Source organism: Tinamus guttatus, unplaced genomic scaffold (genome assembly GCF_059628265.1).
Source record: "Tinamus guttatus ecotype Peru unplaced genomic scaffold, ASM5962826v1 Tinamus_guttatus_pri_ptg000089l, whole genome shotgun sequence".
NCBI classification, from domain to species: domain Eukaryota; kingdom Metazoa; phylum Chordata; class Aves; order Tinamiformes; family Tinamidae; genus Tinamus; species Tinamus guttatus.
In genome coordinates this window covers 1,262,610-1,284,451 of record NW_028288623.1, presented here as the reverse complement: position 1 = coordinate 1,284,451, position 21,842 = coordinate 1,262,610, and the positions used below count along the sequence as shown (strand labels likewise).

General features: G+C 46.1%; 1 protein-coding gene across 1 annotated transcript; it reads left to right on the top strand.

Moving 5' to 3' along the window:
- Nucleotides 1-279: 279 nt before the first annotated feature.
- On the top strand, nucleotides 280-20,022 carry MIDEAS (mitotic deacetylase associated SANT domain protein). The gene is made up of 12 exons (XM_010226263.2): nucleotides 280-1,978; nucleotides 7,437-7,754; nucleotides 9,136-9,481; nucleotides 9,916-9,982; nucleotides 12,789-12,931; nucleotides 13,557-13,660; nucleotides 14,855-14,930; nucleotides 16,069-16,157; nucleotides 17,358-17,507; nucleotides 17,694-17,861; nucleotides 18,259-18,461; nucleotides 19,818-20,022. The coding sequence occupies exons 1-12, from the start codon at nucleotides 512-514 to the stop codon at nucleotides 20,020-20,022; spliced, it is 3,336 nt and encodes a 1,111-aa protein (XP_010224565.2). The 5' UTR covers nucleotides 280-511.
- The last annotated feature ends 1,820 nt before the right edge of the window (nucleotides 20,023-21,842 follow it).

Below are 21,842 nucleotides of genomic sequence, written 5' to 3'. Positions count from 1 at the left end.
GAGGAAAGCCTTCAGAGTGAGCCTGGGTGATTAGTCAGAAGTCTGTGTGTGATTGTGGTTTACGTTGTGCAAATACAGTCTGATATCTGTTCTCTAAAAGCAAGACATTTTATGTTCTCCTAGCAGGTCAAACCTATCTTTTTTCCTTGTCTGTGTAATTCTGATCTTCATTTCCAAGGGAAATGGGGGAGGACTGCTTGTTATTGCTTACTGAGTGGAGGTGTTTGTGCCAGGGATGTCTGCTGCTGACTCACGGCAATTGCTTCTCTATTTCAGGCCCTTTAGCTGAGTGGACCCTACTGACCTCTGAACCACAAAGGATAAGAGTGAAAACAAGTAGGAGAAGCACGCGAAGAAAAAGGAAGTGGATGCACTTTCATCCGGCCGTCTTTCCTACCCTTTCTTACTAAATCTGGATGGAAAAGAGAGACTTCTGTGCCTTTCCTCCCCCCACCTCAGGGATGGGTGGACTGTGAGTACGGTTTGTGCAGCTGGAAGGACAGCCTGAACCATGAACCTTCAGGCTCAGCAAAAGTCCTCAAGCAAAAGAGCTGGGAAAAGAATTGCCTATTTTAATGAGCAGGAAATAGCTGTGTCATCAAAAGAACCACAGCAGCAACTTAAGGAAGGACAGTATTATGGGCATGGAGGGAATATACCGGTCTCCCAGACTATGGAGATTTCTCATGCAGGGGGATTAACAAGTGGCCCCAACAACGTTGCTTTGATGAACTCTGTTTACAATCAGGATCGAGGAGAATCGATGATGATGCCGCAGCAAGTGACAGCGGTCAAGTGGCAGAATCCACTCATGGGAAACCGGTTGCCAGAGAGGGGTGACTCTCACTGGCAGTCTCCTCCCGCAATGTGGAACCATGGTATGGTTTTTGGGGGCAACCCAAAAGGGGCCCATTCCAACGCTGGTGCTCCTGGCTTCTATGGCCACCCAGAAGCCCTTAAAAGAAACCAAGAGAAAGGAGTGTTTGTGTCACAGCTGGACCTGTATGAAGATGCTGTGCAGCAGATGATGTCTCAGAAGGCTCAGCTGGAACAGCAAGCCCTGGTTAGGCAGCAGGCCCAGATGAATTCTTTCCACCAGATGCAGAAACAGCAGCAGCAGAATCAGAGTCTGCCACTACAGCCTTTCCAGCTTGCATTCGGTCACCAAGGCCAGAAACAAGGTCTTCCGGAATTGTTACATGTCTTTCAAGAAGCCCCGGCTTCTTCCAATCCAGCATTTACTGCTCCACAAAAACAGCAAGCTCTTCCCCAGCTACAGCTGTTTGAAAATTTCTATCCCCAGCAGCAGCAGCAGCAGCAACAGGCTGCCACCCAAGCCTACAGCCTCCAGCAAGCTACTTCCATCGCGCAGCCTCATGTGGCGGCCGCAGCACCGCAGCATCACATGATGGCACACCAGTTCCAGCAAGCCGAGAGGAACCAGGAATTGCTCAAGGCTCTAACAGAGCAGAACCAACAGACTGTGCTACCTCAGACCCAGATTCCCTTTCCAAGGAGGTCACGGAGACGCTCCAAAGAAGGTGTCCTGCTGACCTCCCTGGGAGAAGGGCTGGCTTCCAAGCAGGCAGAAGAACAATCCAGCAATTTATTTTTGCACCACTGGCAAACGCATCAGCAAGAAGTCCCGTTGCAGCAGCCCCCTGACACGCTGGCCCCCAGCAAAAGCAGCTATTTGCACCCCAGGAGGCTGGACATGGGGCAGAAGGAGAGCTCGGCGAGCAGCGAGCTGCAGCTGCACCAGGCAGAGGGGGACAGGCAAGGTGCAGCCCAGAACGGGAGAGATGGGGAGAAGGCGACAGCGGCAGCTGAGGAAAACGCTCCGAGAGCTAATGACTTCGTGGGGGTCCGAGGGGGGGTCATCCAGAGCACACGAAGGAGACGGCGTGTGTCTCAAGAAGCCAACCTGCTAACTTTGGCCCAAAAAGCTGTTGAGCTGGCTTCTCTTCAGAATGTCAAGGTAAGATGTCCATCCTAACCAGAATAGCATGAGGAACAACTTCTACTACCCAGTAGTGTTGCAATGCAGTGGATTTATGCATGTGTGCATGCAGGCAGGTAAGGAGGGTATCCTGATGAAAAGGGTGCTGTGCTGCAGCAGAGGCAGCTCTGGAGCGGTGAGATACCAGCTCAACTGCTGCAGTGTTGGAGAACAGAGATCTCTTAGTGCAGTGGAACTGCCCAAGGGCAGTGGCTTTTACTTCACTAACACACAATGAGATTTAGCCTAGGACTTCCAAATATGGGTATTTCCTCCTTAGGCCTCCAGCTGATCAGGAATTTAGAATGACAAGTAAAATCTGTTCACTTGATGTCTTTTGGCCTGTTTAATGTTCTCCTCCTTTTATGTTAAAGACTGCTTATGTGCCACTTTTTCAGCTTTAGAGGTTGAAATGTTTCAAAATTGTGCTGTCTTAGAAACATGGCATAATGTACTTCAGCCATATTACCCACATGCTAAAAGCTCAAGGAAGCCAAAACATGCAGCTTCTGTAGAACTTGACGAAGAAGTCTGGCCCTGGCTGAGTTGGCACTCAGTGCAACACGTGCATTACTTGTTGATCTTTTTTGTGTCCCATCACTACAAACCATGCAGGATGTATGCTATGTGGCATGATGAGAAAATAAAACATTCAAATTGCTCAGCATAGGGGAGACCTATGGTTGGTTGGTTTGTTTGGGTTATGGTTTGGCTAGTCTTTGGGTGCCTCCCATGCGAAGTAAAGAGATGCTTTTCCTTGGAAGCTTTGTTGCTAGAGGGTGATAAAATATGGTTGTTAGAACATGAGCTACTTTTACCTACAGTATTTGGCCTCTTCAGTGAGCAAATGAGAGTCAGAGAATGAGAGGAAAGGATATTTTTCCATCTTTTTTAACTCCTCGGTCTTTTTTTTTTTTTTTTTTTTTTTTTGCCCCAGTCTGCCTGAATGTTTTCCTAATCTCTTCCTTAGAGGATTGTGCTTCTTGTCTAGAAGACCTGAACTAATAGAGAGTGGGACAAGTGCTCACGATCTACTCCATCCCCTGCACTGAAACAGCAAGCAGCGACTGTGGATACTGTCTTCAGTCCTTTTGCTCTAACTCTCATTAAGCAAGCTGTCTACCAGTGGATGTGATAGCAAACTGGGAAGTAATTAGCGGTGTGAACTATTTCCTCCTAATCACCAACAGTGATAAGAGGAAGCTAAAAATCATCTAGGAAAAGGGCCTGACAGTTGAAACGATAAATTGCTCGTGTGAAGGCATGTCTGCTGGCACCTTCTTTCATAATATGAGGACAAAACAGAGAAATATTTTTGACAGATGCTCATTTGTTCTTTGCAGTTATGTGAACAGATTGTTTGCTTCCATGATGGCACCAGCAGAACTCTTTATATTCAGATCTCTTCAGGCTCTCAGGATGAGGGTTTTTTTTTTAAAGAGGTTAAAATTCTTATGCTGGGTCTGACAGACCTTGCCTCATTAAGAGGACTGGATATCGTGTGAGAGAGAAACAGAAAATGTGTTTACAGGAGAGTGATCTGCCTCTCTTATTAGTGACTTTTCCCATATTAACAGCACAGAACCTTTCTAGCAAAGGTGACGTGAGGAATATACAAGCAAGTCAAATATTTAGGTATTTAAATATCACTTTATGCAGTGAGGCTTTTTGGGCAAGCGTGAAGGGAGATGAAAGTTGTAGTTACCCTTCCACTTGCACAGAGAAGCGTTACCCTTGGGCAGGGTATGTATTCCCAGCCCTACAGCCCTCTTTTTCTGCACCTTATCTTCATTGCACCTGTATCCAACTCTGTGTAAATGTTGGGATATTGCTTCCTAGCTGCATGCTGTTCCTGCCCATTTTTCACTCTTATTCTCCCCTCCTCCCACCCTCAAACTGTTTCCACAGTGACAGGAAGACAAAGATGCTGAAAACTCCCAGGCAAATGGATGAGGTTGACCAGAGATTAAAGACATGAGAATTTAAGAGCAGAAGTGCAGGCTTTTGTCTTGCTGATCAGCATTGTCCAAAATGAACAACAACCACCACAAAATCCTCTGGGATAACAGGGGTTAGAAATACTTTAAAGGAGTATAAAGGACTTTCCCTGTGACTAGAAGTCCTTCCCTGTTGCTTCGCCAGTGAAGCAAAGAAGAAAAGAAGTCCTTTTTCTCAAAGGCTTTAGTCATATATGTCCCTCGCCTGCATGTCCCGTGATCAGTCTCAGGTCAAAGAGATTGTTACTCAGTTCACCAAACCAGGACACTTTGCTTCCGTGCAGTCATGTTTTCCGCCAGAAGAAATTGTGGCTTTCACAAGATCCCACTGTTGGGTGATTGTGGTCAGATTTCAGATGCTGTAACGTGGAGACATTTGACCTCTGCACATTGCTAAAAGATGGACCTTAGGTCCCACACATCCAACCTCTGCAGCAGTGAGATTGTGCAGTACTGAAGCCTGCCAGGTTTGGCTAGCAGATTTCAGCCATGGAAACGTCCGTTTTTGCACCTGAAAGTTAAGTGGACGAGATATATCATCCTTTTTAGCAACCATTAAGAGAACCCCTAGAACAAAAAGCTTGCAATATTTCTGTGTGTGACAGACCTGTGGAGTTGCAGTTCTGAACTCACCTCCTTCATAGAGAAGCTTCAGCTTGATTTCTGAGAGAGGCTGCCTCCCCTAGCAGCAAGGTGATGCAGGCTGACAGCAGAAAGCAGCATTCAGGCAGGCCTTCCTGAGGCTGGTGTGTTTTTGGCTTGATCACAACAGCTATCACAACTGGGTTTCCTCTGTGAAAAGCTTTTTTTTTTTTTTTTTTTTCCTCTCTCCTGTCCTCCTGTGCTAGGAGGGATCTTCTCTGCTCTAAACATAATAAAACAGTTTTGAGAAAAGTGTTTATGGATCTGAAACAAACTGCTTGAATCCAAGCTTGTGTTACCTCTTGGCAAACCCTGAAAGGCCTTGTTGATACGTGTGATCTTTCACTGCTCTGAACCACAGCATCTTTGAGGCTGTCTCAACTTTTTGTGCTAAGTTTCCCTCGGTGCCCTTTCTCAGCATTCCTCACTCTTCCCTCTCGAAGTCATAGTCTCTTCCTCATAAAAGTTGAGAGTCCTTGGCAGGTTATCCGTCAGCCTTGAAAGTAGAAAGAGTGTGGTTAATCCATCGTACAGCAAAGAAATGGGATTGCTTTTGTGTAAGCAGCTCCTGCAGTTTCCTCCTTGCAATCAGGAAATTAGTTCATGTCTCTGAGTGACCGCTGGAGATCTGTGCTTGCACACAGGAAGTATCTGAGATTTGTAGATAGGTCAGAATTGGTACTGGCTCCAGCTTTGCCTTTGTTCTGCTAAGCACTCAAAAATATTCACCAGAGATCTCACAATAGTATTAGCCACATCAGGGGGAAAAATCATCTGAGAAAAGCGAGACTTTGACTCTGCAGTGGTTGCTGTATCTGCTCTGGGATGTGGTCTGAATGCAGACACCCAGACCGCTCTGTGAACAGCAGTGCAGAATTATCTCCCTCAAACTTTATTGTCACACACTGCTCCGCAGGAAGACCCCAGATGTTTATCTAGAGCACAATAATAAGGTGATGTGACGACAACGTAGACCTCCCTGATGAATGGAGGCCGCACAGTATAGCAGCATGAAGCTGTGTGCAAGGTGAGGCCCAGGTGCAGGCAGGACTAGTGGGAGAATGTATCTGTTTCATGTAGGTGACCCATTTCTGGGTCTAAGATGGCATCCTTGTTAATCTGCCTTTCTGAAGTGGTGGACCATATGCTAAAAACATTTGCAGGGGCTGCTTGCTATCCAGAGATGGTGTTCCCCGGTGACGTCTTTGTCAGCATGATGAACAACCTCCACATCTAAAATTAGTGGTCTCATGGGAAAGCGCAGGCACGTAGCAACATCCTGGAGTGAAGGGAGCTCCTCCAAGCCCATGAATTCCTCCTGAGTGCAGTCTGGGGTGCAGATGATGGCAGCAAAAAGTCCAAACAAAAATCTCTTGTTTGGAGAGAAACCAGAGCCCTAACTCCAAGCTCTGACTGATGCATATTGTGACAAAGAAGTCCTACTTCTCTCAGTGGAAATATAGTATCAAAGTGGGATCTCAGTCTTGTCTTTCTAGCTGTTGTGGGCGCGCTATTTATGTGTGGTGTGAGCTCTCATTTGTCGGTGGAGCTGGCTCTCTTGATCTTTGTAATGTGGTGAAAATACTAGGAACGTCTGAATCCCCACAGCAGAAGCTACTTAGGTTGGTTTTGTGTTAGGCCTGGGTATCCTTAAGGAAACACAGTAAATTATTTCAGAAGATTTTGAAGTAAATTTTTGCAAAATTTGGGGACTCCAGATTGGCGATCTCTTCCCGTACCTGAGAGATGATGTGTCTTAGTTTTCACTTTGCAAAGCGCAGAGCTGTTTGGGTAGTGTCCTCAGGGATTTGTGACTCCGGATGAGCTTGCATACCCAAGTCCATCCAAAAGCTTTTGAAACAAAGCTCTAATATGAGACTTCCAAAATAGTGAGAGTTTTCTACAGCTTCTAGATTATACTTCAGAAGAGCTCAAAGGGTGCCTTTTATATGCCACAAAAGAGATGTTTTCAGAAGTTGTCCTTTGATAACTGACCTAAAGGTGAGCTGGCAACTGCTTTGAAGTTGATCCTAGAGTGAGATGAGCATGTGGATGAACTTTTGCCTGAGTAAACTGTGACTATTTATCTAACAGTACCTGAGGTTATTTTGTAGTACAGTATCCATGTGTGTATTCAGTAACTCAGCCTTCATTCCCATCTCTTTGGAGGACCACATTCCATGAGTGGAGGAAACCGGAGACATGGAAGATGTGCTTTAACATCTGCACAAAAATGCTATATTGAGCAAAAGTTCTTGAAATAAGAAGTTAGACAGTAAACCTCAAAGGCTTCAGTTATAATAAGAAAAGCAGCTTCTGCCATCTAAATAGGGAAAAATGCAGGAAAAAAACCTATCTTTTTTTTTTTTTGTATGAGGGATTTCATTGATTTTATCATGGTTCGACCCTTTTTGGAAAAGAAATCTGATATTTGATATTTTAAATAATGCAAGCTATGGGTAACATTACTAGGACTGAAGACCTTCTGTGGAAGTTATAAGCAAGGTGTAGATTGGTCTCAGAAATAAAATGTCAAACCATAGGTGGTGAAATGAAGCTAAGGGTGGTTTACATAAGTTTTCTAGTAGATTTTAGACAGTCCTAAAGCAATTCTTATAAACTCGGTGAGTGCTTTTGTCAAGTAACCTTTTTTTCCCTCCAGTACCATGTTCTGAATGCCTTTCAGCTTGCAAATTGCATTAAGTTACTTCATTTACATTGAAAGTGAGAAGTCATCTGATTGTTATTTAGGTACTAAAGAAATCTTAAGGAATCTTTCTTTTTTTCATGCTTCTCAGGAATCGGATACTTCAGAGGAGAAGAGCGTGCTTGTAGCAGCTCCAGCACCCACAGCTGCTAAAAGTGTCGTGGAATTTGCCAGTTCTTCACCTGCTCCTAAAAGGGCCCGGGAAGATAACAGCCTTGTGCCTCTTATCATTCCTGTGTCTGTACCAGTGAGAAAAATCGACTTGCAGAGTCTTGGCAAGGAGAAGTGTGAAGATGGGAAGCTCCAGAGAGGCCAAGAAAACGATCGTGCTCCTTGTGAACGCAAGCCCTCTGTGATAGTCACTCGGAGGCGATCTAATCGTAACACCAACATGGAAACCTCAAATCAGGTATGGGCAAGCTAAGGAACCAAAGATGAGTCAGATTCAGCTGCATGGTTTTTTATCCATAAGCTTTTCTGTTGTGACAGTTTGATCTCAAGGCTTGTGCTTGGAATGGATGTAACGTGGGGACTTTGGTTATGCGTTGTTTTTATTTTTCTTTTGTATCATTGCTATGTCATGTTTAATATTTGGGTATCACTGCCTTTTCATGACCTATGCTAATACAGCAAGGAGTGCCCCACTGCTATGCAGTAGAGTAAATAAAGGCTGATAGTCACTAGAGTAAATAAGCCATGAGAGCAAACAGTGTGTCTGCATGATGTGTTTGAGTAAAGAGTGCTTTACTCTCAGTACCTACCTGTGCACCATTGTATTGTGGGGAGTGCTTCTATCTCTCTCTCTGAGTAAAACTCCGACTGGAGGTTCATTCTCATGGCACTGAAGCCTCTTGCTGAGGTTCTGAAGGTCATGGCTTTGGTGTTCCCCTTCAGTGTGTTCTTGAATGGATGAGTTTGTTTTATTTTGGTCTAGATTGGGTTTTTTTTTTGTTGTTGGTGGGGTTTTTTTCTGTTTGTTTAAGCTTTTGTGTCTCCTCTAGTGAGGAATACAGTAGAATATTCTGATATCCAAAGAAGTGACAGTGTCAGGTATCCAAGGAGGCTTTTCTGCATTCAAATGCTTGACTATCTGAACAAGTATCATTGTACTTCTGTTATTTCTCTTATTACTATCTGGTGTCACCCTGTATTAGAGTTCTGCTATAATTATATGAGGAAAGAAAAACCATGGGCTCAGCATGATCCAATGTGAATCAAGCTGCAAAAGGGTTTATTGAAACAGAGCCATCCCTCATGTACAATTTCCGTTCCCTGCGCGCGCCGCCGTATCGTCTCATGGGCTAGAGCCTTTCTTCTCTCTGGCTGGTTGTGGTCAGGTTGCGTCGGTCTTCCCTTAGGCTAGAACCTTCCTCGTTCCGCAGGTTCAAGGTGACCTTTTGGTCTGCGCCACGTGCTTACTCCAACGTCTCATATGGCTGGTTCATCGGGTGGCCATATTCCTCCAAGAACGACTCCACAATTATAGATGTCCTCTTTTAAAGTTAACATGAGGTCATCATTATCTGGTCCAAAAATGGGACCAGACGTGTGCGTGGGTATTGTAAAACATAACTTCGTAAGCACTCAGGTAATGTTACTGCCTGATAGGTCTTGAGTCCATTTCCCATCATCATCTTTACTCTCTTCCTTTGTGATAATTGTTGCGACTTCCCCAGCAGTCCGATCCAGATTTTGGGCTGCCAGGAACAAATGGTGCCATCTGACTGAAATTTCAAATGGTGCGAGATTTTAAAATGAAATCAAATGTGTAACATTTTTCTTCCCAATAGCATGAAGATGCAGTTCCAAAGGATGAAGCAGAGGGCTTTGCCCGGAAACCAAAGCAGCGTCCAAGACCTGAGCCACTTTTCATACCACCAAAAGCTGGCACCTTCATTGCACCACCAGTTTATTCCAACATTACTCCTTATCAGAGCCACTTACGGTCACCTGTCCGTCTGGCAGATCATCCTTCCGATAGGAACTTCGAGCTACCTCCTTACACTCCTCCGCCAATCCTTAGCCCAGTGAGAGAAGGCTCTGGGCTATATTTTAATGCTATCCTCTCTTCAAGTGGTCATGCAGTTGCACCTCCAATGACTCCTAAAAGTGCACACAGAACTCTGCTTAGATCCAGTAAGTTCATTTTTTTTGTTTTCCCATTCCCCTCCTGAAGCAATAGGAGGAGGAGAATGACTTTAGAAAGTGCTGGTATGTGAAACCTGGACTTCTTGCTCCTAAGTTCTGAGCAGCTGGGATGGAGGAAATGCAAAATTGCTTCCATCTGGGGATGTATTCACAAGTACTCTGCAACACCCCCTAGTGACATCCTCAGGAATACACTTAATATTGGAAGTGTTGGCTCCTCTTCTATTGCATTAAAATAGTTTTTACTAAGATAAAAATGGTGACAGGACGATAAGTTCTCTGTGGACATCTTAAATGGCTTTAGCAGATGACTACCAGTTTTGAGAGATGGAGAGCTCCGATGCGTTCCTCATGCGGCTAATAAATCTCTCCCAGATCTGAGCATGGGTTCTGGCTGAGCAGTTGTCTTCTTTGCCTTGCAGATAGTTCAGAAGTTACCCCTCCTGTTCTTTCAGTCATGGGGGAAGCCACCCCAGTCAGCATTGAACCGTAAGTACTCGCTAGCCTGGTAGTAAACATGGTTCTCTAACTGCCCCTAAACCTCCAAGTTGCTCCCTGTGTGGTGATGCATCTCTTAGAAACATTTGAACTCTTCCTATTAGTGACTCAAAGTAGAAATTGTCTTTATTAAAAAATGACTTCACGCAGTAAGTAACGTTTATTTTGGGCAAGTGTATGTCATAATTCTGATGATGTAACCACTTTCTATGACTATGGATCTCTCTCTGGGCTGAAAAAGCATTAGCTAAAGTTATCTGAAGGTGACTGTACCCTCTTCAGCTGTGTATGAATACTTCTTTGTACGCTATGTATGTGCTTTAGGGTGGGGAAAGGATGCCCCTTTAGAGGAGGGGCAGAACACAGCCTGGACAAAGATAGTGGCACTCAGGTTGATAGCCCAGCTGCAGGCTATCTACGAGGTGCGTATCAGCTTTGGCACAACTGTGGGCACATCTTTGCTGCTCCTGGGCTAGCCCAGTCCAGCACAGCCACTGTCAGGTGACATGAGGCCTGAGCTCATGGCCCTCACGAGTCCCTTAGGTGGCTGTGTGCTCAGCAAGCTGCACAGGCCTGGACCCAGCTGCTTGCAGCGTGGGGATCCTGCAGCTGCAGTTGAGAGCTTGGGCTCGGGACCAGTCCTGCCCAGCCGGGCAGGAAGAGCAGAGGGGCAAGCACAGCCCTTGCAAACCCCCTTGGAGGGGTGTCAGCTGGGGTGATGTGCTGCAGAACTGCAGCGACTCAGATGCAGCACCAGGTTAATGAGCTCCTGCAGAATCAAATCGTGGGGACGCGTGACACAAAGCCACCCACGTGGCATGAGGACGCCCATGTGGCTCGGCAGCGCTGATTCCGTGTAGCCAGGAGTCTCTGCTCCGACTTGGAAACGTATCCTGCAACGTTGGAGATTTTTAGCTTCCTACACTATCCCCAGATAACAAAGAACAAACTTCTGTTATGGTTCTCCTGAAATTGCTTATATTTTAAAAATTACTAGCACACTTGCTGTCAGTTTATAGGGCTTTCTGCCCATTTTTTTTTCTTTTTGCTTTTTTTTTTGCATTTTTGACAGCAAGCAGTCCTAAAACAATGTTGAAAACAGTTCAATTGTAATTGCAGATAAACCTGAATCATTCTTGTCACTTTTGAAGATTTCTTCTAGACCCCGACTCTGGCTTCTTGACAATTTAAACAGATATAAATAATTCCTAGGTTCTTCTCTTACGTCCTGTCTTGCATCAGCACCATGATATAAGCACATTAATGGTCTTTAAAAACCAGCAGAACATTATTTTGTTTCTTAAAGCAATTTTGAAAATGGCTTGATCCTCCTGAGAGGGAATGAAGGAGAGAGGGAGGTAACTGAAGTAGATGGAGGAAAAAAAAACCTGTGGGCTTAGAGGGATATCACAGGAGCTGCCCCTTATCTTGAAGCTAAACTTACCACATGGAATTTGTAGGCTCATGGAGCCTAAGAATTAGACCTTTTACCTGCAGTGTCCAAAACAACCAGATTTCTACTGCAAGAGCTGATTAGTTACCTGAAAAACCTGATCTAATTTGGCTCTGCTCTGAGTTGGACCAGAGGACCTCCAGAGATCTGCTCAAGCTAAAATGTCTTACGATTCCTTTGCTGATGAAGCCCAGATTTCAGCAGAGCAAGGCATCTTGCCTGGAGCACTGATGGGGGTCCCAGGGCTCTTCCAAGATACCCAGAAACGGGGCTGTGGATTGCGCTCTGCTGGAGCCTGGCCGGCTGAGTGAGCTGGAAACCACTAAGCTGCAGGGAGCAGGAGCTCGGGACATCGGCATGGGTCTGGGACACCAGCTGCCTGTTGCACTGTTTTGCAAATAGAGGGTTTAACATATTTCCTGTTCCAAATCTCTGCACCAAAATGACTTTGCGAGCAGCATTAGCAGAAGGTCTGGCAGAGAGCAAGCAGTTCTGAGCACAGTATAGGGTAAGCACAAGCTAAAATCAGCTGTTGGCAGCCAAAAATAAAAACTAATACAGCAAATTAAATATTAAAAAAGTGTTTCCTGCCAAAAGCAGAAAAGAAAAAAAAAAAAAAAAGTGAGAGCTCTGTGGATGGTCCTGAAGAAGAAGCAGCTACTTAAAGCAAGCGTAGTGCTCTTTGGATAGCACTTTGAAAATGCTGTCCTCTAATTCTGTACCTAAGCATGGGGAATTGTTGCCAAAAGAACGGGATTTTGTTTGGGTAAGGACTGGTTTTAATAACAATAAGTACAGACAGTCTTCATTGCTTTATATCCTTGGTTTCAGTAGTTTGAAATAGTTTCCAGAAGAGGTTAGTTTCTATCAAGATCCTGTGGGACCGAACTCTGAGACTGATGCGGCTTTGAGCAAGGAGTTGGACCAGGGTGTCTCCAGGAGTCCCCTTCAGCCCAAAGTATTCCAGGATTCTGTAGTTACGACATGTGAAACGTTAACAGTGAAAGAGGTTCTGCTAGTTGATGCATGAGGAACAAGTTCGCCACAAGAGTAATTTGTGTGGCAGCCTCTCAGAAAGCGATGGTTATTGAAAGCTAACTGTTCTTTTAGGAAATCCTAATTTAAACACTATTCCAAACATTATTGAGAAGACAGTGGAAACTGTTAATAGACTCTCACCTTTTTAGTCACATTTAGCAATTTAATGTAGAACATCTGAAATTGCTCTTGCTATATGCAAGAGCCTGCTGCATTTTGGTGTCTTTGTAGTGCAGGCTTTTAGCAGAGATGGAGACTTTCTGAGTGTTGTAATGAGGCCCTGACCATGACTTGTTATTTCTGCAGGCGAATCAATGTAGGAACCCGCTTTCAGGCCGAAATCCCCTTGCTCCAAGACAGATGTCTGGCCGCAGGCGATGAGCACAAAGCAGAGCTCGTGTGGCGGCCGTGGGGCGACCTGGAGACCAACAAAGTCACCCAAGAGAGCGGTAAGACTGGGGAAGGCTGGTTCCGAGCACTGGTGTCGTAGCTGTAGCAGAGGGAGCCTTTGAAGGCTACATGAAGTCGGCTGAATTTCAAGGAATGTTTAGACGTAAGAACATTTTGGAAAAATCAAGTTGCAGATGGAAGTCAGGGAAAAGAAGCATGAGTTGTGGCAGTTTGTTAGCATGTTGAAAAGTTGTCCTGGTGCCCATGGGCTATAGCATGGACTTATCCTGGAGGGAAGAGGAAGGGGGAAGGCGTGGAAGAAATATCTCGGATAAAAGAGAAGAGAGTATTGTGAAATGACAGGGATTTTTTTTAAAAATCACAGATTAATAAAAGGGGATTGCAAGAAATCTCTGAAGTAGAGGAAGGAGAAGAGGAGGTTTGCAAGAAGCTGCAAGTGTGAACAGTGCAGCACCTGGCGTACCACTGTGCAACCTTGCAGTCTAATGGGTTCTTGTGTCCAAACTTGACGCAGATACATTTGCAAGGAGTCTCAGCTTCTCTGAATTTTATCTTCTGTTATGTCTAGTTCTGCTTCAAAAGAGCTAATTAATGGTGTGACTCGTGTAGGAACTACATTTTAATCTTCTTATCTGTCTTTGTTTGGTTCCTCTGTGGAAACAGTGGAAAATCTGCTAGCTGCTGCGTGTTCAAGCATTTTTCCTGGGGCTGGAACCAACCAGGAGCTGGCGCTGCACTTCTTGCACGAAGCAAAGGGAAGCATTCTGGTGAGTCTTCCTGGCATTTTACGTGCTGCGGCAACGGATTTTACTGGAGGCCTGTCCCTTCCGATAAGGAAAGCCTTGCAAACTTCCTCCTGCATATCCAGCTCCCCCTCTTCAGTGTCCCTTGGTGATGGTGTGCTCGCTGAGGTGGCGTCTGCCCAAGGTGCAGTGCCATATTCACCTGCGGTCTTGCATCCCTCCAACTCGGATGTGTGGGGTGTTTTTTAGCAAGTAGACTGTTCGTCTACCAGGGTGAGTGAGTTGAGGCTGCTAAATGATGCTGGAAGGAAAAACAAGGGCCTGGGGCTGAAGCTGAGGCTTGCAAGTGCAGAGTTTTATTCCTTTTGCTTTGGGTAGAGCCACTTAACTCCCCTGTGCACAGCTGTGAAGCGGCCGTAGCTGTTAATTTTGCATCAGTGTTGTGAGACGTGCTGTGCTTTGGCAGGATGCCGCTGACATCCCTGGGAGGTGCCATCGAGGTGCAGAGCACAGCGGGCAGCGCCGGGTCCCCAGCTTTTATATTCTGCGGTGGATTTACCTTGGCATAGGCCATTGCTGGAATCAGGAGCAGCCCCCACCCTCTTGCCTAGCTGCCTGTTTCTCATCCTCTCGAACGTGCTGGCACTGACGTGTGGCAATCAACTGAATATTAATCTCTTTTTTTCCTTCTTTTGTTTATTTCTGGGTTGATTTTCTGCCAGGTAACTAGTCCTCTATCACAACTGCTCTTGCTGGCGTTGGGGAGGAGCAGGGATGCCTCTTGCAGCAGAAGACCCTGGTTAAAGGGGTTTAAACTCCTACTGCAACCATGGCTCTGTTCTGCCCTGTGCCTAACTTGGATGTACTTGTAACTGAAACTGAAATGTAAACTAAAAAGGAGCCCGAGAGGTTTTTCTTTCTTTTTTTTTCTTTTGTTCCCTTTTGTCTAGAATCCTTTACTGAAATGACTGTTCTGTTTTATTTTCGAATTTTGTTTACTTAAGTGAGTTAAGATCACCATGACTTAGGTGTTAAAAAAAAAAAAAAGATTCTTTGTTTAGGGCAGGTTTCTGGATGAGGGCATGTTACTTAGGCCTGCAATAGAGGAAACTGCTGTATTATTTATTCCTTGGAATTGGGTCTCTCCCAGCACTCTTGTGGCTGGGGGGGAAGGTGCTGATTCACAGACTCATGGAGACTCTTCATTTTAAATTTTAGGGGGCTTTGACCAAACTGCTGTTGAAGAGGCCAGTCCGATCTCCTACCCACCCTCTGGCAGATTATCACTACACAGGTTTGCAAACCACATAGCTCTGTGCTGCCTATCTGTCGCAGGGGCTTCTCTTCCTTTTCTACTCTTTTGGGGAACCCTGCAATGTCGCAGTAAAACACTGCTCTTTTCTCTGGTGAATCAGAGGGTGGCTGGCCAGGAGTTTTGTATGTACAAAGCATGATATTTGTAGCACAACGTAAAAAAAAATCACTGCAGGTGTCAGGATGCCTACAGAAATGTCTATATTTGTATATATGTGTCTTCTGATCTCCTTCATGGAGAAAAGCAAATCTGATCGCTTATACTAAGCCCCAGAGACTGCCGAAGGCCAGCTAATAGGTAGAGATTGGCATGGATTTCCAGGGTGGAGCAAAGAGGGAATCCTACAGGAAAAGGGTCTGTGCTTGCAGAAGAAAGCTGGTACCTGCAGAGTGCAGCAACTCTCAACATTGTTTTCACAAAATTTAAATGCCCTCAAGTGCCTCTGTGGCACTTGTACCTAGGGAGGAGATGGCTGCGTGGCACTACACTCAGCAATCTGGAGCAACCCATGGCACCTGGAAGACCTAATGCGGCCTAATGGCTCCTGCCACAAAGCTGAACGTGACATTTCTTTGTTTTCCTGCGCTCGTACTGTAGTGTCTTTACTTGGGAAATATTTGTGAGGTAGGGGGAGATCCTGGAACCTGTTTGGTATTAGAGGCAAGGGTGCTAGGATACTTGAAATGTAATAAATCATCAGTTACACATAGCCTGGTGTAACTGTGGGTTGCTGTTGAAAGAGAAGATCCTGCCCTCCTGCCCCACCATTTCCCTCGTATTGAATTTACTGGCTGGGTGAGCACAAAGCATTTATTCAGCTTGCTGCTTTTCTGGAAAACCTCCTACTTCTTCTAATGGGCTGGTTTTAGCAAGTTCAACTGAGTTACTGTGTGGTAACGAGAGTGCCAGAACTGATAGCAGGGCAGGGAGGACAGGAGGGCTCCATGGAGCAGCTGGGGAGGGTTTAAGAGCAGCCTGCAGTTAAGCTGGGTTAGGTGTAATGAAGACTGCACCCGTGTATATGCGTGTGGGTTTTGTTTGGAGAGAACTCAAAAGTGCGTAGAAAAGTAACCATGTGAAATTGCCAGGGCTTCAGTGTCGACTTCTTTGTCCGCAGGATCAGACAAGTGGAAAGTTGCTGAAAAGAAGCTTTTCAACAAAGGCATTGCAATCTACAAGAAGGACTTTTTCCTAGTCCAAAAACTTGTAAGTTCCCCTTTATTTTTTTCATGATAGCAACTATAACTCCTCATATGCCTGTTGAGCATTTAATAACAGCTCAGTCCTGCTTTTTCTGAAACTTCAGTGAGGTTGAGTCCTACACTCAGCAGATTTCAGAGTTTACTGTTCAGTGCAGCGTATAGCGCTGCGTAAAGCACTGGACATAGTGAGGAAGGCAGTATGTGCTTTGCTGTTGTTGTTTACCCCTGTACTTACTGCCTGACTTCCATTAGTCCACACAGTGCAGATGTCACTTAAACAAGGTTTATTTATAGAGTGCTGGTTATGTTCCAGTAGTGCTTAAATAGCCTGCTTATAAAACTCGATAGAGACACATCCTTGCTACTGATGAAAGGGAGCAGAGAAGGATATGTGGGTGAGGCATCCTTTAATATCCTTATTTCCAGCCTTCTGTGAAGATTAAAGTAGGGATGATAGTTTAATTAATATCTCACAGCTGTTTTCATGAGGTGTGACCCTTTGGGGTGAGGAGGAAGGATTGCTAGAGCACGAGAGCAGAATTTGCTTATATATTTCCTCTGAATAAATTCCCAAAAGGCATTTAGGTTTTAAAAGCCCAGAAACTAAGAATATCCTCCCAAACTTTCAAGGTATTGTTGCAGAAAATAAGTAAATGGTCACAGGACTGTACTGATAAGTATCTGCTACCATATGCGTATGAATTGCATGTGTCCAAAAGGGGAGAGCGCTGCAAACCTTCCTTGCCATTTTTGGACCGGTATTCTGGTCTGGTCGTCTCTGAAGCGCTGCTGGAAAATAAAGCTCTCCCATAAAACTGAAAGGCTGCCCTTGGGCTTGGCAGCGTGTTGGAACATTTCAGAAGTCAAGAGGTGCGTTAGGCTCGCGAAGTGCCACGTTCTGTCACCTTTACATTGAGCAGTTTTTCTTCGGAAAGTAAGTCCTGCAGTGAAGAACAGTGAATAGCACTGGAAGCAGGGACTGGGCTACGGGATAGGGCCTGCAGGAGACCATCACATGGAGGAGAAGGTTTTAATGGCAATTGCTGTGGAATGGAGACTGCGAGGGGAAAAAAATACAAAGTATATTTATTGTGTCTTTAATGCATCATAGTGTGTATGTATTGCACCTCTAGTAAACAGATTACTTATAAGCCTTTATAAACTCCTGCAATCTATTGGATGAATGTGTTTTTTGAAACACTAGATAAAAACCAAGACAGTGGCTCAGTGCGTGGAGTTCTACTACACGTATAAGAAACAAGTGAAAATTGGTCGGAATGGCACCTTGATCTTTGGGGACATCGATGTTACTAATGAGAAGTCTATGAAAGATGAAGCCGAAGTTGACATCAAGGTAATTTCCTAAAATTCTCAGGCAGTGCCAAGTCTGACTGTGTGTTGCCCCACTTGCTGGTAAAGCATCAGCAGAAACAATCTGGCCTCTGTGGAGGCGTCCAATTCACAACCTTGTCTCCTGTGTCACACAGTGACATTTACTTGCATACAGGAAAATTAACAGTTCCTTTATCTTCTGGTGAAGAGTTCCCATAGGTTTGCACGTGTTCTTCCTCTCAGAAGGGACATTTTCAGTGAGGAACAAGGGCACGTGGAGGAGAAAGAGGAAGAGGAGGCAGAGGAAGGGTTGGATAACAGAAAGAAGAGCACAGTTCCCCTCCAAGATGCACAGACACTACAGAGTGATGAAACAGTAAGTGTTGCGTTGAGCGTGTTGTGCTTCCTGCAGTAGCTTCATCCTGCAACTGGTTTAGAAAATGGACAGTTACCACATGTAAGAAGTTCTCACCTTTGACTTTTCCTGATGCATGAGCCTGGGCTGGGGTCAGAGTATCATCAGCCACCAAATTGTGTGCTGTTCTGGGAGAGCTGTGATGAGCAAGGGGAGGAAACCCAATATAATTCTTAGTGGTTGGTGCACAAGATGGGGCCATGATGAGAAGTGTCTGGAAAACATCTTGGTGAATTCATCATTAATAAAACCTTGTTTGGGATAATTGGCACGCAGCAGCTCAGTCACTGTTCTCCTGCTGATGGTGATTGAGTTTCAGATTTACCTCAGCTTTCTCCCCTCTCATCTCCCTGCGAAGGCCAATGATGATGATGATATAAGGAGTCAAGAGGCAGCCACCACAGGCAAGATTGCCAGGAGGCCGAGGGAGGCAGGAGCGAAGCCGCGCAAGCCGATTAACGCGCCAGTGCAGAGGAGGCGGCGCAAACAGAAGATGAAAACAGATGCTACCAATAAAACTCCAAACACAGAAAACACCTTTCCATGTAAAAAATGTGGCAGGTAAGAGGAATGTAGCTTCCAGCAACAGTCACAGAATGGCAGTAGGGCATTTTCTGTGAAAGCCCCTGCTCAAATGAGCAATTGAGCTTTCCTTCTGTCTATTTAGGGAAAGAATGGCAGTATAATGACTTATTAACCTACCGATACTTGTAGGTTAGTGCGTTTTAGGTTTTGGTCTTTTAAAATTTTTATTTATTTACTTATTTTGCTTGCAGAGATGTGCACAGTCTGTCACCTCAGAGGTATATTGATGTTAAAGTGCTAGATGCTCTGTACTTAGACAGTAACCTGCTGCAGGCCATGTTTCTTCATACGAAATGAGATACCTCCTACATTTCAACTGTCTGTAGTAGTTGGTGCTAAGTTGTACTTGCAAACAGCTGCTCAGTTTCCCCTCTGTAATGTTTGCGTTTTTGTAATGAGCAATATCTGTAGATTTGCTTAATCCCATTTGCTTAATGAATGATGCTATAGAAACAGACCATTACCACTGCAGCAGCAGCAGGTTTTAGGCTAGTGAGTACCCAGTGAATCTGGTTACACCTGCAGCAGTTTTCTGTGTCTGCAAAGTATGTTTTACTTTCCTCATGTGGCTCAAGTGGTGTTTGTAGGTTCGTTGCCAGCAGTTTCATAAATGCCAACAAAGTTTAGCTCCCTTCATAAATTACTCTCAGAACAACAGTGAGTCCTGTAATACCAGAGTTTGTCCCTGGCATCAAGCTAGGGGACAGCAAGAAAATGAGGTCTCAATCCAGGCGTGCTGACTTATTGCTGCTGTGGAAAGGCTTTTTAATGGTGTCCAAACTTGTCTTGTGACATTCAATGCCAAATCAAAACAGTTAATGGGGAGAGAGTGAAGGGGCAGAGCATGGAGGTGCGGAGTGAGGCGGGAGAAGCTTAAGCGTTCTGCACTGTGTGGACGGGGCCAGAGCGTGTGTTGGCTGCTGCTTGCCCGTTTGTTGTATTTTTGCAGCAAAGGGGAAGTGACAAAAAAGATGGGGCCCTGTTGTGTGTAAGCAGCATGTGCCCCTGTCAGACACCAGCACTTCCCCCCTGAATTTGGAAGATTTAGGAGCTCAAAGAAAAAAAGGGGAAGCAGCAGCGTTAAGAAACGAATGTGGTGGTTTGAGGGCGCTGGGGCTTCCCTGCGAGCACTCGGCCCCGCGCACTGGCACACGCCAGGTCGGGAGCAGCTTGCTGTGCTCAAGCAGCAAGTCTCTGCGTTGAAGATGTCCCGTGGCAACACCACCATGAGTCCCTAGGCTGAAGCTCAAGCTGGAGCCACGGGAGCTCCATGGGAGCCCTGTGAGGGCCGTGCGGGACAAGCACTAACGCACCCACGTGTTTCCTCTGCAGGGTCTTCTACAAGGTGAAGAGCCGCAGCGCCCACATGAAGAGCCACGCGGAGCAGGAGAAGAAGGCGGCCGCGCTGAGGCAGCAGGAGAGGGAGGCGGCAGCGGCCGCCCACAGCCAGGCCCGGCGGGAGGAGAGCAGCGAGAGCGGGAGCAGCAGCGGCGGCGGCGGCAGCGGTGGCAGCTCCGATGAGGACGGAGAAATATAGCAGGGAGCCGGGAGCAGAGGGAGTAGCAAGGCTGGACCCACTCTCCCTCGTGGTTGTGCTTCCTCGCCTGCACTTTCTCTTACCTGAGCTGCTTTGCAGCGGGGCTCAATTTCAGGGCTGCTGCTGCCTCATGCCACGTGTTCCACTTCGCCTTGCCAGTACTGACCAAGCCAGAATGGTGGATGAAAAGATTTGTTTCAACTTGGATTTTTTTTATTATTTTTAACAAACGAGATTTCTATTTTATTTATAATGCTATCTGAGGTACATAACAGAACAATGTCACCTGCAGTGGAAGCAAGTTCTCTCTCAGGTCAGCCAGACCTTCCCTTTGGCGCTTGCCAGGAGACATCGGAACAGTCCTCCTGGGTGTAAAGGTTTCCAGATGCTCTGCTCTGAGCTAGCTGTATCCAGTTGCTGAGACACTGGTGATTTCTAGATATTTCTTTTCTCAGCAAGTTCTCCTTCCTGTTATATACTTTTCTGTCTTTCTTTCTGAGAGCTTATTTGGGCTGCCGACAAGTCTTACAGAAAGATAATGGGCACTTCTGGCCTCTGCTTGACAAAAATGAGAAGTAGGATGAGCAAGACACCCTTCTTTCTTTTGAGATGAAGTTTTATTTTTCCGAGGGAAGCTTGAGGTGTTTTTTTCTTTTTTTATTGTGATGTTAAGAACGCAGAAATTGATACTGGGATTAGGGTAGCTGCAGCGCACGTGCAGGTTGGGTCTCATCATGGAACACAAGAGTTGGCCCTTGATTCACTTCTTGGAAAGTAGTCTGGGCTTCACCAAGTGCAATTTGAAACTAAAACTGCTGGTTTTGATTTTGCATGAATGGGAGCAAGTTTGTTTAGTGAAAATGAACCAAAACCTTGTGTGTCTGCTGCACTGTGTGTGCCTTGGAGATGGGAGGAATGGATTCCTAGGTGTGTCGGGCTCCTTACATCTCCCCATGAATGGCTCTTACCTCTCGACACACGTGTTTCTCCTGGCAGCCCTCTCTTATTTCTTCAAACGAGTGTCATCAGGAGCTGCTATAGGTGGGGCCCAGGGTTTCTGGCTCCCTGCGGACGGCAGCGTGTGCCTGTACGTACACACGGCGGGAGCTGTGCGTTCATTTCCGCACAAGCGATGGGGCGGCCCAGCTGCTGGGCCGTCCTGCCGTGCCCGCTCTGCTGTCTGCGGCGCAGCCCTTTCCTCCACAACTGACACGAGCTGACAGCCAAAAACGCCAGGAAGCCGGGCGGCCCAGGTGACGCACATGGTAGATTTGCACAGGATTTTTCCGTAGAGCCTGCTCTTGCGGCTGTTTCCTAAAGAAGAATCACACTATTCCCGTGTCCTTCGCGGCTGGTCCGTCCCAGCGCAGGCCTCGGGCTCCCGGCACCCTCTCTGCCGCCAGGGTGCGGGGCCGCGTGTCCAAGGAGGCGCCCGCTGCTCCGCGCGCCGCTCCGGGGCGATTCAGTCCTGCCTTCCCAGCAGGACACCCTTCCCCGGTGGCCGGTGGCTAAATCCCAACCCTCCAAGCTGCTAGGTAAATCCGGGAAGCGAATGGAAGGTGGATGTGCCGGCAGCCCCTCTGTGCCGCCGGCCCCGCTGCTCCTGCCCGCACAGTTTTTTGCAACTAGGGCTGTTTTGTTGTCAGCCTGGGAGGCTCTGGGTATCTTTCCCTGTCTTCTTTAAAACATATGCTGTTGCATAGACTCTTTTCTTTCATATCAGAAACAAGAATTGCTCTTACAATAAGTTGGAGTATTAGTGAGGACTGCACTCTTTAAAAGAAAGTCATCTTTGCCTGTAAATGTTGTATTTTCTGCCA

Coding starts and splice junctions, on each gene's coding strand:
- MIDEAS (XM_010226263.2), top strand. CDS start 512: ATGAACCTTCAGGCTCAGCAAAAGTCCTCAAGCAAAAGAGCTGGGAAA. Junction 9,482..9,915: donor CAGAACTCTGCTTAGATCCA/GTAAGTTCATTT, acceptor TTTGCCTTGCAG/ATAGTTCAGAAGTTACCCCT. Junction 13,661..14,854: donor AAGCAAAGGGAAGCATTCTG/GTGAGTCTTCCT, acceptor TTTAAATTTTAG/GGGGCTTTGACCAAACTGCT.